The 19236-nt window shown below is 44.8% G+C and overlaps 1 protein-coding gene across 3 annotated transcripts; it reads left to right on the forward strand.

Annotated features, from left to right (window-relative positions):
* The first annotated feature begins 124 nt into the window (after positions 1 to 124).
* On the forward strand, positions 125 to 16924 carry PHF7 (PHD finger protein 7). Of its 3 annotated transcripts, none has more exons than XM_047833676.1 (11): positions 125 to 789; positions 2010 to 2122; positions 2840 to 2892; positions 3271 to 3362; positions 8539 to 8640; positions 9023 to 9147; positions 9610 to 9769; positions 10337 to 10443; positions 11158 to 11274; positions 11691 to 11815; positions 15149 to 16924. In XM_047833676.1, exons 2-11 carry the CDS (start codon positions 2079 to 2081, stop codon positions 15211 to 15213), a joined length of 990 nt encoding a protein of 329 aa, XP_047689632.1. In that variant the 5' UTR covers positions 125 to 789; positions 2010 to 2078; the 3' UTR covers positions 15214 to 16924. The 3 variants fall into 3 exon arrangements, with proteins under 3 accessions (XP_047689632.1, XP_047689613.1, XP_047689622.1); XM_047833657.1 differs by lacking the exon at positions 15149 to 16924 and adding an exon at positions 12024 to 12561 and having other exon boundaries at positions 126 to 789; XM_047833666.1 differs by lacking the exon at positions 15149 to 16924 and adding an exon at positions 12024 to 12561 and having other exon boundaries at positions 126 to 748.
* The last annotated feature ends 2312 nt before the right edge of the window (positions 16925 to 19236 follow it).

Here is a 19236-nt window from a genome sequence, read left to right on the forward strand (position 1 = left end):
TGAGGGGGTGGAGCGAGAGCGGGGTCGGGCGCAGACTGCGCGAGAGGAAGGGGCGGGGCGGGCGCGCGGCCGTTAGCGCGCGGCCGTTAGCGGTCCTGCTCCGGCAACGGTTGGTGTTCCGGTAGTCCCGCGGCCGCAGTCTCCCTAGGTCGCAGTGCGCGTGACCCGGCCCCCGTTTGCGCGCTCGCCCCCTTCGCTGGCGCAGTCACCGCGCGGGGCGGCCGCCCGTGAGGTAGCTCCCACGGCTTGTGACAACGAATAAAGCTCCGGACAGCAGAGCCCTCGGCTACAGCTTGGGCGGGCGGCTCCGGCCGGGAGCGGCGGCCTGTGAGCTATCGGGAAGAGCGAGCGGCGGAGGCGACCTCCGGCCCGGGCCCGCACCAGCCGCCCGGCAGGCGCGACATGAACCTGGTCTGGCATTCGCGGGATGCTCCTTGAGCCCCTTCTCTGGCTGTTACCTCCGGGGGACGGTTGTGGCCACACCGACACGTATTTTCCAAATCATTGTTTATTCTTGCGGCGGCGGGGCCGAACACGCTAATTTATTTTTAATTTTCTCAACAAGCCTTTACCCAGCATTCATCCAGTGAAACAGCTTGATAACCGTTTCAAGGGAGCATCCGCTCGGTTAGGCAAGTCTCGGACTGAGCAGCTCGTGGAAGCCGGCATTTGCAAAGTCCCTCCTCAAATGCTCTGAAGATTGTTGAGTCTTCCCGTAACTATCAGTGTGCCCAGAATCGCATTCAAGGAACGTCTTGGTCCAGCGATGCAAAGCACTGACGTTTCAAGGTTTTATTTCTATTGTGAGATGGCCGGGATTTCCCCCCAACAACCCGGAGCCGCTCAGTAGCCACTAAAGTGGATCCCCTAGTGCACGCCCTCCTCCCTCCTCTTCCAGCCCGTCCAAGTGCTTTTGTTGAATAAGAAGCCCTCAGATGTCATTACTTCTGCAAGTGCAACCCATGGGTCAGAGGAAGAGATGGAACAAACACAAAGAGAGGAAGAGCAGTCTAGTCTTAGTTTTCTGAACAGCTAGTTGCCTTAGTAGTTGTATCCATGGGGAACAGTTGACAGTCCCTGCAGATGTTCACGCTCCCCCGCTGTGATCTGAGGACATGGGTGCTGGATGGAGTGTCTGTCCCTGGAGTGACCTGATTCACTCAGCTCTCCTTGGAAGAAATGCTGCCGTCCTCTCCCTTCCTTCATGGGAGTGGATTTTATGTCTTTTTCATTTGTCTCTCAGGGATTTCCCTTTCAGGGATTTCCCCTTTAACCAATGAAAACTAAATTTTCAGTCTGCTGACATTTGTTGGGGGAGGAGTGGCAGGATGTCCTCTCCACTCTGGGACATCTTACTCTTGGCTCAGATCTAGACAAAGATTGGGAACAGACCAAACGTCAATGGCCTGCTGAGCTGGGTGAAAAGGGATGTGATTTGTCAGTGTTCTCTCTTGTCTCCCACTAGGGGGGGTTCTTGCTTCAGGCAGTCAAAATCCCAGGGGCTTTTTTTTTTTTTTTTTTTTTTTTAACTAGGAAAGAGCTACCTTCTCTAAGCTTTTACTGGGTGGAATTAAGGCACCTATACTTGGAGGCAAAAAGAACCTTTTTTTTTTCTCCCTGAGCACTCCCTCATGTATTTAGTAGGCACAAAGGAAAAAAAGACCCACTTAGGTCAAGCAATAATTCCAATTCTTACTCTGCTGAGTGATAGCAGTAACTCTGATCTTGGGGAAGTGCCTCTCTGTGACCTCTCTGTGCCTCAGTCTCATCTTGAAAATAGGGATAATGGTGGTACCTCCTGCATGAGAGTCTTTGTGAGTTAACACATGTAAAATGCCTAGAACAGTCCTTAACACAATTTAATATTTAGTGGCTAATGCTAGCCTTGATACTGGGTGGGTCCCTTTTATTATGTCACATGAGTTGGGAGGTGAAGTACACTATTACTTTGACCCTGTGGAATCAAGTGTAGAATTAAATTGCTGACCAAGCCCTGTTTGTATTTATAGCTGGAAGAGCCGGTATTGTCCTCATAATAGTATAGAAGAATTCAAGTTAGGAGAGAGAGGCAGCAGCGAATGAAGACTATTAAAGAAAAGAAGAAGGAACGTCAAAGACTGAGGTAGAGTAGGTGATGTAAGGGAGTTTGGGAGAAATTGTCCAAAGGCCTGTGGCATATGCTACACTTGTGTGGCCTTGAGGGCTGAGGTTGCGTAGTATGGAAGCACACACCAGTGGTCCCCCGGAAGCTGCCCAGCAACCTGTGCTCCTGGGGCTGCCCCTAATAACAAAGTGCTGGTGCTGGAGCCCTAGATTCATATCCTGGCTCTAACACTTGCTAACACTAGGTGACCTGGGACAGGTTACTTCATTTCATTATGCCTCAGTTTCCTCATCTGGAAAATGTGCATACGAGCAATGCCCATTTTTAGAACCGTCTGTAGATTCTTGCTTACTGGCAATAGTGCTTCGCAATAGGAAATTCACACTCAATTTGAGTATCATTTTTTGATGCTTTATGAGCATGGTACCACCAGAGATTCAGAGTATGTGGCAGAAGAAACAGTAAAAGAGTAAAAGGGGATTTGCTCTTGCATTCATTCAGTCTACACGGGCAGCACAGCCAACGAGAACAGAAAAGCACAATCTTACATAATTCAGATAACTTGGTACGGTTTGTGCTTTCAAAAAATATTCAATAAAAAAAGAAACTGATGCCTTAGCCTTTTGATATTTTGGCCCTTCCTCAGACCCATGGAGGCATTTTGAGGGAAATGTCACATTGGTAGTCGACAGGATCCTCAAAGACCACCTTGTACTTCTTCCTTCTCTTGTATAGAAAATCTGCCAAGACAAGGAGGGTAACCCAAAGGAAGCCGTCTTCAGGGCCTGGTAAGAAAGACTGGAGGTTCTGTTCAACCGCATTCCGACCTCAGCAAAGGCCACCTGTGTAGGGCAACAAACTTGCTTCTCTGTCTGTCCTACTTCCCAGATTCTCTAAGATCCTGAAGAACTCAGGGTCCTTGATTTTTTAAATGTTCCAGAGTTCAAGACACAAGTTAATTAAAGCCACTTGAGACAAGAGTATATGAAGTGTGCAGTTGTAGCCAATTCCCTAAAAAGTGGCCAAAATGTATAACTGATACCATGTAACACTTCATCCCAACCTCCATCCTTGTCAAAATGTCCTCTTCCCAATACTGGATTCCTCCTTGTATTTAGAGAGATGGTTATACTCCCAAACTGAATTCTTAACATTCTCTCTTCCAGTTTGCCGGCTATGCCTTCGAGAACCTGGGGATCCCGAAAAACTGGGGGAATTTCTCCAGAAAGACAATCTCAGCGTGCATTATTTTTGTCTTGTGAGTATAAGGTTCCTTTTCAATGTTTCATGGCATTTGCTATATAGTCTGTTCTCTGTTTTTCATCCAGCCTCAGATTTATAGCCCTGTTTATTTTTCTTAATAGCTTTTTTCTTTTTTTTTAATGTTTATTATTTATTTTTGAGAGAGAGAGAGAGAGAGAGAGTGAGGGAAGGTTAGAGAGAGGAGGCACAGAATCCAAAGCAGGCACCAGGCTCCATCCGAGCTGTCAGCACAGAGCCTGATGCAGGGCTCGAACCCACAAACCATGAGATCATGACCTGAGCTGAAGTCTGATGCTTAACCAACGGAGCCACCCAAGTGCCCCAGTAGCTTTTTTCTTTTTAAAACATAGTTTTTAGGGGCTCCTGGATGACCCAGTTGGTTAAACTTCTGACTTCAGCTCAGGTCATGATCTTGTGGTTCTTGAGTTCAAGCCCTGCGTGGAGCTCTTGTGCTGACAGCTCAGAGCCTGGAGCCTCCTTTGGATTCTGTGTCTCCCTCTCTCTCTGCCCCTCCCCCACTTGTTCTCCTCTCTCTCTCTCTCTCTCTCTCTCAAAACTAAATATTAAAAAAAAATTTTTTAAACCTAGTTTTTTAAAAGTAATACCAGAGGTACCTGCTATAAAATCCTGGCAGTATAAAGTATGTACAATTAAACAGTACATTCTCAAACAGTATTCCCAATACTTCTCAAAACAGCATTCCCAATACTTCTCAAAACAGCATTCCCAATCTTTCCCCCTCTCCCCAGAAGCACATGCTATCAACTGTCCTTCAAGCTGTTGTTTGCACTATGCTGTTTCTTAATTAGCTATAATTTGCATACTATAGAATGTACCCGTTTTAAGTGTACAATTTGATGAGTTTTTATAAGCTCTTATATCATGGGGATATAATGTATATCCTCATGTAAACACTGCCCCAATCAAAGTAAATATTTCCATCATTGGAAAGTTCCCTCCTGCACTCTTCTAGTCAGTCCCCTCAGAGATCATCACGTTCTGATCCATAGATTACTTTTGCCTTTTATTATACTTCATATAAATGGAATCATACAGCATTTGCACTCTTGTTTCTGGCTTCTTTTGCTCAATACAGCATTTTGGAGATTAACCCATGTCATTGCATGTACGGGTAGCTTGTACCTTTTTGTCCCCTAGTAGTATTCTGTTCTATGAATATTTTATAATTGGCTTATTTATCCATCTGCTGATGGACATTTGAATTGTTTCCATTTGAGGCCTATTATGAATAAAGTGGCAATGACTATTCCTGTACAAGTGTTTTTGTGAACACGCATTTTCACTTCTCTTGGACAAATGCCTAGGAGTGGAATTACTGGTTGTATGCTAACTGCGTGTTTAACTTTATGTGAAGTTGCCAAATCACTTTTCAAAGAGATTGTACCAGTTTACACTCCCACTAGCAATTTCTGAGAATTCTGGTTGCACAATATTCTTGCAGTTCTTGCAGAACTTGATATGGTCGATCTTTTTCATGTTAGCCATTCTATTAGGTGTGTACTGGGATTTCATTGTAGTTTTAATTTGCATTTCTCTGTTGACTTAAGATGTTGAGCTTCTTTTGTGTGCTTACTGGCCATTCACTTATGTTCTTTTGTGAAGTGTCTGAACAAATATTTTTCCTTTGTAAAAGTAGAGCTATTTTGTCTTATCAAGTTATAAGAGTTTTTAAATATATTCTGGATATAAATCCTTTTTCAGGCATGTGTATGCTTTGTCACTATTTTCTCCAAGTCTGTGGCTTGCCTTTTCATTTTCTTAATGGTGTCTTTCGAAGAACAAATGTTTTTAATTTTGATGAAGTTCAGCTTATCAGTTTTTTTTTTCTTTTATGGTTAGTGCTTTTTGTGTGTGTCCCAAGAAATCTTTGCCTACTCATTGAATTACCTTGGTATATTTGTCGAAGCCAATTAACCATGTATCTTTGGATCTGGATGATTTATTTTATGTCATTGATTTGTGCATCATCCTTACAACAGTACTGCATTGTCTTGATTATTGTGGCTTTATAGTGTCTTGAACTCAAGATTTATAAGTTCTACAGTCTTTTTAAGATTGTTTTGGCTATCAGGTCCTTTTCCATGAAAATCTATATTTAGCTTGTGAGTTTTTCCTTAAAAAATAAAAAAAGCCTGTTGGGATTGAGATTGGGGTTGCAGTGAATTTATAGGTCAATTTGGGAAGAATTGACGAATAAGATTGAATCTTCCAATCCATGGATGTCATATATTTCCCCATTTATTTGGGCCTTTTAAATTTTGTCTCAGCAATGTTTTTTTTTAATTTATTTGTTATTTATTTTTTTATTCAGCAATGTTTTTTAGTGAAGTCTTGCACATCTTTTATTAAATGAGTGCCTAAATATTTTGTGACTTTCATGCTATTATAAATAGTATTTAAAAAAATTTTTTTTCAACGTTTTATTTATTTTTAGGACAGAGAGAGACAGAGCATGAACAGGGGAGGGGCAGAGAGAGAGGGAGACACAGAATCAGAAACAGGCTCCAGGCTCTGAGCCATCAGCCCAGAGCCTGACGCGGGGCTCGAACTCACGGACCGCGAGATCGTGACCTGGCTGAAGTCGGACGCTTAACCGACTGCGCCACCCAGGCACCCCATAAATAGTATTTTAAAATTTCAGTTTCAAGTTTGTTGCTGGCATATATAAATGCAGCTTATTTTGTATGTTGATTTTGTATCCTGAAATCTTGTTAAATTCATTTATTTAGTAGTTTTTTTATTTTTAAATTTTTTGGTAAATGCCTTAGGATTTCCTGTGTACACAATCATGTAGTGTGAATAAAGACAGTTCTACTTCTTCATTTCCAACCTTTACATTTATTTATTTATTTTATTTTTTATTTTTTTTAATTTACATTCAAGTTAGTTATCATATAGTACAACAGCGATCTCAGGAGTAGATTCCTTAGTGCCCCTTACCCATTTAGCCCATTCCCCCTCCCACACACCCTCCAGTAACCCTCTGTTCTCCATATTTAAGAGTCTCTTATGTTTTGTCCTCCTTCCTGTTTTTATATTATTTTTGCTTCCCTTCTCTTATGTCATGTTTTGTATCTTAAAGTCCTCGTATGAGTGAAGTCATGTGATATTTGTCTTTCTCTGACTAATTTCGCTTAGCATAATACCCGCTAGTTCCATCCTGATAGTTGTAAATGGCAAGATTTCATTCTTTTTGATTGCTGAGTAATACTCTAGTGTGTGTGTGTGTGTGTGTGTGTGTGTGTGTGTGTATACACACATACATATGCACCACATCTTCTTTTCCAATCTTTAAATTCTTTTCATTCTCCTTGCCCTATTATACTAGTTAGGACTTTCAATCTAGTGTTGAATAGGAATTACATGAGTACATATCCTTGTGTTATTCCCAGCATCAGAAGACAGCATCCTATTTTTCAACATCAAAATATGATGTTAACTGTAGGCTTTTAATCAGATTGAAGAAGTTTCCTTTTATTTCTAGTTTGCTGAGGATATCATGAATGTGTGTTGAATTTTCTCAAATGCTTTTTTATTTTTACATCTACTGAGATGATCATTTTTCTTCTTTCTTTTGTTAATGTGGTTTGTTACATCAATTGAATTTTTTAATGCATTTGTGGTATAAACCCTACTTGATCATGATGTATTATCCTCTTTATATGGTACTGGATTCAATTTGCTAATATTTTGTTTCATTTTTACATCTATACTTGTGAGAAAGATTGGTCTGTGATTTTTCTCTCTTGTAAGTCCTGTGTGGTTTGGGTACCAGGTCTTGGCTAATCTCAATGCCTTTACAAGCATATACATTTTCAACATAAAAATAAACATACTATACACAGTGTTTTGTATTTTGCTTGTTTTTTTTTAATCTCTTAATACTTATGAAGATCTTTCCCCATGGAACATATTGGTCTAGTTTTTTTCTTTTAATAGCTAATTGGTATTCCATGGTATGGGGGATTAAAGTATTAAACTGCTCTTAAATGACATTTAGATTATTTCTGATCTTCCACTGTTGATTTTTCTGTTTATAGAAATAATAGGTGTTCATTGTAGAAAACATTAATAATAGGGGTATAAAAACAAATCACTCATATAGTCCTAAAGACCTGAGATAATCAGTGTTAAATAGATATGTTTAAGCCTAATTGGGAACATAAATCTGTAATTCAAGCATCCTCAAGTCGTCTAGCCTTGTAGGGTCACCCTTCTATAATGTCAGAATAAAATAACCTGAGCCCCCATTATATATTACATGTAACCACTGCAGCCAGTCCAGTGCCCTCCCCAGTATTTTTGGAAGATTCTTGGGGTGGGGCTGGGGTGCTGGCATTTTTCCAGTGTACATACACATACATAACAGTTTATGGGCACATGAACAGTTTATCTTCTTTTTTCTTGATTTCCCATTCTAGAATCGGCTGTGGGGGCTTTTCAGAAACAAAAAGGCTTTTAAAGTGTGTTTTTAAAGAAAAGTTCAATTCCTTCCCCTCCCCAATAGGGCAGAATGACTACAGTCAGATTTTAAAGCCCTGTTTCCCTTCCTGTAGAGAATACACTCTGAGAAGAGCATATTCTGTACCAAGGGTCAGTACAGTGGGTGGGCGAAGAGTGTGGGTTCTGTGGGCCTGGATGTGAATGTCAGCTCTGCTGCCTCCTTGCTGTGTGGCTCCAGCCGTTTCACTTACCATCCTGTACCTCGATGGGATCCTCTGAAAGAGGAGGACCACAATAGCATCTGTGTCACAGGGTTATAGTGAACATAAAATGAGTCAGTACACAGCATTTGTTTCCCCAAAGGGCTCAGCACACAAAAGCAATCCTCAGTAAATGAGAGGCAGTGTAGCACAAAGCTATGTAAGGGCCCAGGTTCTAGAGTCCTGTGACCTATAAAATGGGATGATGACAGTACCTACCTCTTGAAGTTGTTATGAGGATTAAATGAGTTAATATTTTAAAAGCACCTAGAGCACCCAACACATTACACAGTTAATTCTGTGTAAGCCCTTTGTCAAGTAAATTACCTGTAAACGCATATACGCTGTATATCCTGCCCAGCTCTATATACCCTGTCTTCTTCCTCACCCCATTGCACTGTTCCATTGATCATCAATGTTGACAGCCTGCTTCTACTGCTCCCCCAGATCCTATCTAGCAAGCTGCCTCAGAGAGGCCAGTCCAACAGAGGTTTCCATGGATTCTTGCCGGAAGACATCAAAAAGGAGGCAGCCCGGGCTTCTAGGAAGGTTAGAATCCCCCAGTACAGGGGCCTGGGCCTTGGGATAGGCCTCTTCTCATACCTCTCTGATCGTCCCTGTTTCTGTTCTTTTCCCTACCTGTTAGTTTAGAAGTCAAAGGACTCCTGGATTTCCCAATTGGTCCTCTTAAGTTGCGTGCTTCTCTGGGGTGTAGTACCCTAAGTGAGGAGAGGGAGCAACATCCTGGGAAAACAAATAATCTAGTGCCACTTGAAACGCAGCTTCAGGGTGCCCCCCAGAGCTTTCAGGTCAACCAAGGAAAGGGAATGGCTTTTGCTTCATAGAATTTCCCTTCCATAGAGTGACGTGCCACAGAATGTCGGTTTGTCTTTCTTGGGGCCCTGAGCACTGCCTGGGATCTCATTTGCAGATCTGCTTTGTGTGCAAGAAAAAGGGAGCTGCCATCAACTGCCAGAAGGATCAATGCATCAGAAACTTCCATCTTCCTTGTGGCCAAGAAAGGGGTTGCCTTTCACAATTTTTTGGAGAGTACAAGTGAGTGACGAAGGGGAAATGTCGGGCTGCCCTTTCGCAAGTTGCTCTGAATTGGCCACTAAGGAAATCAGAGTCCAGTTCTCACGGGCCTGTTTTGATTCACTGGTGAATCTGTCCCACCATTCAATAATGAGAAACAGTGTCTTGGCTTGGTGATTTCATAGGGGTTACTTCTTGCTTCCCATCCCCTTCTTAAATTACAAACAGCTGGGGTTCTTAGACAGCTGCTCAGAGCTAAGCGGGGCTTTCAGGAACAGGAGGCTGTGGAGATAGTCCCCGGAGTTTTGTTCAGTTGGGGAACAGCTGTGAGGAGGCATGTGGGCTGTTCCTCCCCCTGCTCCCCTCCTCCCCACGAGTGAGGAGGTTCGCTGCGCAACGGCCTGGGTGGTTGCCCTTCCTAGGCCGGGCAGCTGGAAGACCGCATCAACGACGAGCCAAGTAAGTCTGTTTACTCTGCTACAGATCATTTTGTGGAAAACATCGCCCAACACAGGACATCCAGCAGGGGAAGGCAGGGGAGGAAAGCTGTGTCTTATGTTGTGAAGACTTATCCCAAGCAAGTGTTGAAAACATCCAGAGTCCATGTTGTAGTCAAACTGTCTACCACCGCAAGTGCATACAGGTGGGCCTTTCTCTGCCCTGGGGACCTCCCACATTTTCTCTAGTTCACAGCACCTTGGGAATGCTCAGGCAGTCTCGGCTTCCGTGCTCCATCCTGGAGGCCTGTATGCAGGGGTGGTTCCAGGCAGTCAGAGGAAAAGTCAGTCCAGTCTCTCGTCACTCGTGACTTGTAAGACCTCATTCATGATAACATTTAGACTGAACAAAATCCTTAGGATGGCTGGAGCAAACGAGTTTAACCTAAAATGAGTCAAGCAGCCTCAAAATCAGGCTTATTTCCTGAAATAGAAGGAAAAGGACCCCGAATGGGGTCCCCCTGTGTGCCAAGCCCCACAGCCAGAGATGACAGCTGAGGCACTCCTGGGAGGTTTCTTGAATTGAGCTTGGTCTCTGGTCTGATACCTGGATTTGCACCCCTCACACTAGCTTACCCATAGCTCTTCAATGGAAATCTCCAGTCAAGCTCTCTTAGCAACATCCTCTTTGTGAAATGAGGGTTGGGGTGGAGAGGAGGTGATCAAAGATGGTGTTTTTATAAACACAATGCTCTTCCATGTTTCTCTTACAGAAATATGCCCACACATCAGCAAAGCATTTCTTCAAATGTCCACAGTGTAACAATCGAGAAGAGTTTCCTCAAGAAATGCTAAGAATGGGAATTCATATTCCAGACAGGTAGTGGAAACTCTAAGGCAGGGATTGAGCCAGGGAGTGGGTTGCTAGATTTCTAGAGAGGAGGTGAGTGTGAGGGTAGTTCAGAAAATGAAGAAGCAGCCCATGCCTTTGTATATGGGAAAGAGGGAAGGAGTAGAGGGAGGGCTTTTTAGTTATAAAAAGAAAAATTGGGAGGGAATCATGGGGGTTGGGGTAGACATGTTCCTGAAAAGGGTACTTGGGTATCAGAATTCCCTGGTGGGTTGGTTCTTGAATTCCAGTGGGGAACTAAGGAACACAACCCCCCACCCCCACCCCCGCCCCATGTTCCACTCATCCTGCCTCAACCCTCTTCCACTGTCAGGCCGCTCAGCCCATCTTGTTTAAAATAGGCAGCCTGGGGCGCCTGGGTGGCGCAGTCGGTTAAGCGTCCGACTTCAGCCAGGTCATGATCTCGCGGTCCGTGAGTTCGAGCCCCGCGTCAGGCTCTGGGCTGATGGCTCAGAGCCTGGAGCCTGTTTCTGATTCTGTGTCTCCCTCTCTCTCTGCCCCTCCCCCGTTCATGCTCTGTCTCTCTCTGTCCCAAAATAAATAAAATAAATGTTGAAAAAAAAAATTTTAAAATAGGCAGCCTGTTGCACTCTTTTCCTGTGCTAGTTCTAGTTCTTTCTAGTTCCTCCCAGGTTTCACCACCGATTACATGCCCCTTACTCAGTATTTCTTCTCCCACTGTAGAGATGCTGCCTGGGAACTCGAGCCAGGGGCTTTCTCGGAGTTGTATCAGCGCTACCAACATTGTGATGCCCCCATCTGTCTGTATGAACAAGGCAGAGACAGCTTTGAGGACGAAGGGTAGGGAAAGGCTCCTGGCTAGAAAGATCTCTCATTGGTGCCATCATAGAGTTAGACCTTGGTACAGTTATTAGGAGCAAGAAACTTGCTCTTGTGTGCAGACCTCAGGGTGAATTCAGGTCCCATTCTCACCAGTCCAGGATTCACTCCTGCACAAGTGGACAGGTCCCTGCAGGGCCTGCTCCTCCTTGTGCCCAGGGCAGAAACCCTCAGATCCAATTCTTTCCACATCCACCTTTTGAGTGTCCGTGCCTGACTGCAGGGTCTGGGACTTGGCACTCAGCCACATGTGGGTCACAGGTAAAACGTGTGGTGAAAAATGCCTGGGAAGCCCTCGGCAAAGGCCTGGCCTGTAGCTAGCCTCCCGAGAGTGATAGTGTAATATTTGTCTCCACGACCCTTGGCTCTTCCTGCAGGAGATGGCGCCTCATTCTGTGTGCTACATGCGGATCCCACGGAACTCATAGGGACTGCTCTTCTCTTAGAGCCAACAGTAAGAAATGGGAGTGTGAAGAGTGTGCACCTTCTGCTGAAGCCACAGGTGGGACCAGAGGGATGGTCTGATCTAAGAACTGGGGTGGAGGTGGGGGGACTTGTGGTGCCTGGGAAAGGGGGGGGCTTGCTGCCAGATGGGGACTCGTGGTTGGTGCCTTTAGTTTGGGAAGGAAAGCGGCTAGGTAGGGGCTTAAGGACCTGAGCCTGAGAGGCAGAGGGTTGAGTCTTCCTCTCCCACCTTTCTTTCACCACAGACCACACACTTGAAAACTCAGGTGCCGTCCCTTGCTGCAGCAGCACCTTCCACTCCGGGGGGCATTTCTGCAGAGACACCAGCCTGGAAGAGAACCCAGGCCCTTCTTGTACTGATTGGCCAGGACCTTACTTACTAGAAAAACCAGAGTCCTCTGGTGGCAGGAGGGGCCACTCCTGGCAGTCCAAGGGTGTCAAAATCACTAAGAGCGGCAAAAAATCCAAGTAACAGCTTCTGAGTAGTAGCTGCTGAGCACATTTGGGTATGAAGCTGTGCTCCTCCATCGGGTTTGGGAGAGGGGGGCCTTTGGGACTGTGAGACAAGGAAAGGGGGCCAGCAGTGAGAGTAAGAACCTAGGAAAGAGAAATCCCAGGGGAGATGCCAACCTCAGAATGTGTTAGTGGTTACGAGAGCATCTCAGCTCTTTCTGCCTCGTCCCCAGAGAGCCCTCTTCTCTTCTCCCACCCTAGTCTGGTTCTCATATGCCTCTTCTTACTTCACCCACGTTTGTTATTATGCAAATAAAGGTTTTCTCTCCATTGGTGTCTCCTCATAAATTCACTCTGGAATTTATCTAGCATTCGGAGGAATCCAGAGGGCAGAGTGAGGAAATAGAAAACTCATGCTTCTACTCTATAAAATGTGGTGGATAAATGTAGAATTCTTAGCTTAGAACATAGACATGTTGCTTTGGAGGGAAGCAGTTTGCAGGGAAATCAACTTTACAGGTGGGGGCAGAGATTTCATCGTTGCACAAATAAACAGGCTCCCATCAGGGAGGTGAGCCCACAAAGGAGTTTACACTGGACTGAGAATGGGCCACTATTGCAAGGGTTGGGGCCCTGGGCCCCAACCAGGGCAGGGACTGCCATGCTCACACTGGGTGGAAGGACTCCGTTCACTCAGGTGGTGCGGTTGGCAGCGTACCTCCACTGAAAACCTTGCTGCCTGGTGACTCGGGCATTTCTTTCTGTCTCAGGTAAGGGAGCCGTGCCAGGACAGCCACATTAGACAAGGCAGCTAGGAATCTGGCAGAAGGTCTTGGGAGAAATTGAATGGAACCTATCTCACATTTGTTTGTTTTTAATGATTTTGTGGGATTTAGATTAGTGGGGGAAACTCAGGACCTTTGCCAGATACTCAGTTCTCAGGGTCTCACTGAGTCATTGTCACCGATGACGGAGGATAGGGTTCTCCATTCAAATGTTGCTGACCCGTGGGGACTTAACATCCTTGGTGCTTACAGTGATCACTTTCAGATTTGACCAGATTCACTTGGAATCACATGGGGTGTGGGGTGAGGTACTTGTCTTTTTACTATTATTAAAGTGTATAGTAAAGTAATACAGAATTTTAAAAGCCTTAAATTGAGAAGTACTAAAAGGAGAGTATAATGAAAATAGTCTTTTGAATTACCCTTCCCTACCCTCGTCCCATTCCCTAAAGCCAACCACCTTCCATTTTTTTAGCCGTTTCTTGATTTATTAATCTTATATATTACTGACTTCCTATTTTGTTACATAAGGATCTAGCTAGTACCTTTAAAGCCTTCCCATTTTCATTCTCTCCATCTTTTATCATTGCATCACAATCTTTGTTACGTTAACCTTCAGTATTTACGTTAGTAACCTTCAGTTTACCTATTATGACTATGTAAATGCTGTCTGACTTCTGAGCCAGACAGTACACTAGGGATTATTTTTCCTCTCTTGGACATTGGTTCTTTCCTGAAATGAATTCCTATCTCTTTGTTAATTGCTCAATTTGCTATGTACCTGTGGCTAATTCTCAAATGTTCCACATGACAATTACCTCAAAATACAGTTTCCTTCATAAGCCAGACATCAGGTCACTATCAGCTGCCCTTCTTTTCTGGAAGACCTGCCTCCTCCTAGAGCTCACTGCTCACTGGGCCTACTGCACAGCTAACACCCCAGGGCTACCCACGACTGAGCCTTTTTTCTTCCTTTTCTCTCTGGTGATTTTGATGACTCAGTGTTGTGCTTCCTAGCCTGGCTTCCAAGGACACCTTGTCAGAGCTCTGCAAGAGACAGAAGAGTTTTTAAATTGTGGATTTTCATTTCAAAAATCCATTTTTTACCTATCCTAAAGACTCAATTCTTATAATTCACAACTGAAAGACACTTCCAAGATTAAGACTTTAGTTCTTAATCTAGAATTTCTGTAACTTGGGTCACCAGGCATATTCTCAAGACATCTGGGGTAGTATCTTTGAATCTACTTGCGGGGCACCTGGGTGGCTCAGTCAGTTAAGTGTCTGACTCTTGATTTTGGCTCAGGTCATGATCTCACGTTCGTGAGATCGAGCCCCATGTTGGGTTCCGCACTGAGCATGGGAGCCTGCTTAAGACCCTCTTTCTTCCTCTCCCTCTTCCTCTGACCCTCCCCAGATCTCACTCCCTCAAAAAGTAAAAATTTTTTTAAAAATCCACTTGTATACTACTCAAGTGTGAGAGGCGCCATCTTAACTGAAAGTAGTGGGCCTCTAATAGTGCTTTCTGGGCTCCAGCTGCAGTGGACGGGAGGTAGAGCTTGTGGTGGGGGTGGGGGGTGGGGGTGCCTTTGTCACCCAGACATTCAGCTCCCTGAACATCTTATGAGTACCTAGCATGTTCTTATGGGAACAGCACACGTGCGCATGCACACACTCCCACCCATTAACTTTTTCTTCATCTCTATACCTTTACTCTCCATTTATATTAATAGCCAATACCATTCTTGTAGATTGGAAAGTCCCCAACTTTGAAATGTTCTCTTCTTCATCTGGGCCTAATCAGTCATTCTCCACTAAATAACAGGGCTTTTTTTTTCTTTCTTTCTTTCTTTCTTTCTTTCTTTCTTTCTTTCTTTCTTTCTTTTTTAAACAGGGCTTTTTTTCTTAAATGAACTCTTAGTTTAGGATAGTTTTAGATTTACAAAAAAAAAAAAAAAAAGTGTGAAGATAGTACAGGGAGTCCCCAAATATCCCAAACCCGGTTTTCCCCGTTATTACTGTCTTAATATGGTACATTGTTACAATTAATGAACGATATATTATTATCAACTAAAACCCAAAGTTTATTTAGATTTCCTTAGTTTTTACCTAATGTCTCTTTTCTGTTCCAGGATCCCGTCCAGGATACCACATTGCATTGAGTCGTCATGTCTCCCTAGGTTCCTCTTGGCTGTAACAGTTTGTCAGATTTTCCTTGTTTTTGATGACCTTGGCAGTTTTGAGGAGTACTGGTCAGGTATTTTGAGAGCCCTCAGTTTGAATTTGCCTGATGTTTTTCTCATGATTAGACCAGGATTATGGGCCTGGGAGAGGGAGAGCACACAGGTAAAGTGCTGTTGTCATCACATCATATCCAAATTACATTCTGTCAACAAGTCTTCTGCTGATGGTGACCTTGATCACCTGGTCAAGGAGTGTTTGTCAGCTTTCTCCAGTGTAAAGTTACTTCTTTTCCCCCCTTTCCAGACTGTGCCTTTTGGAAGAAAGTTACTCTGTGTAGCTCACAATTAATGAGCGGGGATTTATGCCCCCTCCCTCCTTGAGGACAGAATATCTAATTATTTGGAATTCTTCTGCATGGGAGATTTACCTATTCTCTCCCATTTATTTATTCAGTCGTTTGTTTATATCAGTCTAGACTTAGGGATATGTATAGTATACTCTGAGTTATAATCCCGTACTACTTGATTTATTTTGTCGCTCAAATTATTCTAGCTTTGGCCACTGGGAGTTCCTGTGTCCTTTTCACACACCACTATTATTGTGTGGGGTTTTTTTTTTCTGTTGTTTTTCTGAGCACTTCTTTACTTTTTGGAGCTACAAGATGCCCCAGGCTCATCTCGTATGTTTTAAATATATGTTTTCACAAATGGTGTGTCTATTAGAAATAATTAGTGTTTTATGACTTAGGTCCTAAAACGAATAGTTCACTTGAGGAGGGTAGAAATAGATGTTACATAAAAATTCCCAAAGCACCTTCTCTACTTTCTCTAATTCTTACCTTTGTAGGAAGCATAAACTAAGGCCAGAATCCCAGAACTTCCTCCTATTTCCCTTTATCCTCAACCACCCTCTTTCTTATCAATTTGAGTGTTTTACAGACGTTTGCATTCCTCACTATCCCAATCGCCAGGGCTCAGCTCTAGACCCCTGTGCCTCAGAGGACTGCAGGAAAAGCCTTCTGTCTTCATGGGTTCCTATGTCCACTTGCTTTGCTGACACATCCACTCTTTTCCCTTATGCTAATTGCCATAAAACATCTGCTAGCTCTTTACTTAGAATGGCTCTGCTGAGATTGGCATCCAAGCAAGGCCTTCCACAAATACGGCCCTACTCTTCTGCATCTTCCTGGATACCCCACCCACAGGCACTCTGCCCTGGCTACCCTGGAACCCTGGCCCTGAGCATGAAGTCTGCACTCTGGAGAGCCATACATAACCTTTATCCTCAGCCTGTTGAATCCAGCCTAAGGGCCATTTCTTCACCCTTAGGCACTGCCACTGGTCTCTGTTTATACTCCTATTAGGGCTAGCATCATTCTCTACCTGATCCTACAGTTGTGGATCTATCTCTCCCACTAGATTGGAAGCCCCCTAAAGGCAGGGACCTGTCTGTCTTATTAACGTTTCTCCCCTCATGGTGTCTGACTCTGGACCCCACATTCAGAGACAGTTTGATGTCTACTGCATTGATGGAAGTGCTTATACCTTGTATGCATAAGCCTGTTGTTTTACTGTCAAACACCAGAGGGCACTGTCAGCATATTGAGGAAGAAGGTTATAACCCTTTAGAGCTAGAAGTTTGAAAAGTTTGCTTCTATTCTGGGATTGTATAGGACTTAATTCTCTTCGCTTGTTCTAAATACATCCATTTGCGTTTATTCATGAGATATGCTCCTATTGGATTTTGAAATTAGTATAAAAGTTATTAATGACACTTTCATCCCAGGTCAAAGACTCAGACAGGTCTGCCTTCATGATCTATCCAGACCCAAAGTGATTGTCCTAATTGCAGCTGCCCTCCTCCTACCTCCAAAAAATGACTGCCAGTCGCAAAGGACATGGGTGAAACAGTTCTGTTCTTTTGCCCCACCCTCCTTATATACCACACACACACACACACACACACACACACACACACTAAGGCCTCCCTCTAGTTAGTGACATCAATGGCTCTAACCTAAGGACCAGGCAGGAGGTTGCTATGAGAAATAGCAAATCCATTGGCCCTGCCCCCAGGGACCCTGTGTTAGCTCCTGGGTGCTCCCAGGCTGGAGGTGAGTTGCAGCATCTTTGGGGTCCCCGGGCATGAGAAGTCTCCCTACTAAGTCAGGGCACCCCATTCCAGAGGCGTCTGAGATTTGGCAGGATCTCATGCCTTGTACATTTTTTTTTTCCAGAAAGCAATGTGGCAATTGGAGGCCATAAACCAAAAAGGTGATATTTTTCAGAAAACAAAAACCCCAAACCTCGTTCTAGCTTCTCTGTGGCAAACCACCTCTAGTATGTGCAACAGCATGAGACCCATATGGAAGGAGAGAGGCCCAGGGCTCCTCCCCCTTGTCTTTGGTATAAACTTGTTCCTTGACCCTGCCCTGCGAGCACCTCTGATAAACAGGAAGGCATCTGCGCCATCAGTGTCCATCCCCCTCAGAGCATCTGAGACCTGACTGGGCCATCAAAGCCATCCCCAGCCCCCAGGAGCATTGTGGAGGGGACTCCAGCCTCACCAAAAACAATTCTCCATTGTGTTCCCCCCTTGGAAATCGGGGATTTGTAAACAGGCCCTACATTTAGACTGGTCCTGCCCTGTCTTTGTGCTGGTGTGTTGTTTTTTCTTCCCTAAACAATGTCCTTTCCAGCAGGCCTAGCAGTTCACACCATTGTCTGAGACCCTTGGACTACAGGAAACAGCACCAGATTCTTATCGGCTGGGGGTGGGGGGCAGCATGAACAGATGAGGTCATGTCCATAAACCAAGCTGCTGGTCTGCCACATCATTCTTCTGTATCTTTATCTGTGAGAGCAGAGCCCCCCTTGTCCTCCTAACAGGCCAATCTGGGCTTTGAGTGTTCCAACTACTATAGTTCCCTCAATCTGATGACAGACAGGCCTCTGTTGATTCATTTTGGAATCCTTGCCAGACCACAACTGTCCCCTTGTCCTGGTCTTCCCTCTCTGTCCAAGGGGATGCTTATGGAAGTGAAACACACCCTGTTGGGATGGATTAAGGTACACTCCAGTCATCTTCCTCCCTGGGGGAAAGAGGTCAAGACTGGTCACCTGAGTCCCCCTCAGCTGAGTCCTTGAGTGCAAGCTACTAGCTGACTGCTAAGGCCTGGTGTGAGGTTAGGGGCTGGCGTCCCTTATGAGGCCTCCCTGGAGTCTGTGCAGCATTTCCCATCCTCGGTGAAGAATGATCTTTTTTTTTTTTTTTTTTAAATTAAGTTCTTTCTTATTGTCCTCCACATGGGGAGAATGATCTTTTAAAAGGCTGCATTGAGGAACCAAGAGTTACCTTAATAAAAATCCAGTGGGGAAAGTGAAAGGCTTCATTAGGACAGGGAATCCAGGGAACGGGCCCACCAGTGGTACCCATGGCAAAAGTGGGCAGGGGCCGGGCAGTGGGAAGTGGGCAGGGGGCCACAGCTGCTGTTGCCTCATCTCCTGTTCATCAGGGGGGGTGGGTGAATCTGGAAGAGAAGCCAGGGCAGGGGCCCAACAATCCTTGAGATCCTAGTCAGGAATTGTATGGAAACCTAGCCCCACCCACTCGCTCTCTCCCTACACCAGGGCCAAGTTTGTAGTCTCAGAAAACCCTGGAGATTTGATCTTAGTGTGTGCTGAAACTTCTCTTTGGGGAGCCCCTGAGAACCAGCACTTGGGGAAGGCTGGGGTGGATCCCTAATTAGGATGGAAATCAGGCTGTTTCTGAGCAACTGTCTCCTAGCTCTAAGAAGGAGATGTGGCTGGCTAGAGAGGCCTCAGTGTGCTGGACTGGCAGAGGGATGTTAGTGAGTTCCCTGCTCACCCCACTTTACCCATCCCCCCCTCTAGCTGCATCTGGGGCCCCTACCAGCCCATGGAGAGGATAGCCTGGATCCTGATGGCTGCTGCCTGACTCCTCCTCCAACTGGAGGATTCAAGGGGGTGTCTAGAAGCTGACCTGGGCTTGGCTGAGTGTAAGGAAGCCATCTGAG

The sequence above is a fragment of the Prionailurus viverrinus genome, chromosome A2, assembly GCF_022837055.1.
Source record: "Prionailurus viverrinus isolate Anna chromosome A2, UM_Priviv_1.0, whole genome shotgun sequence".
NCBI classification, from domain to species: domain Eukaryota; kingdom Metazoa; phylum Chordata; class Mammalia; order Carnivora; family Felidae; genus Prionailurus; species Prionailurus viverrinus.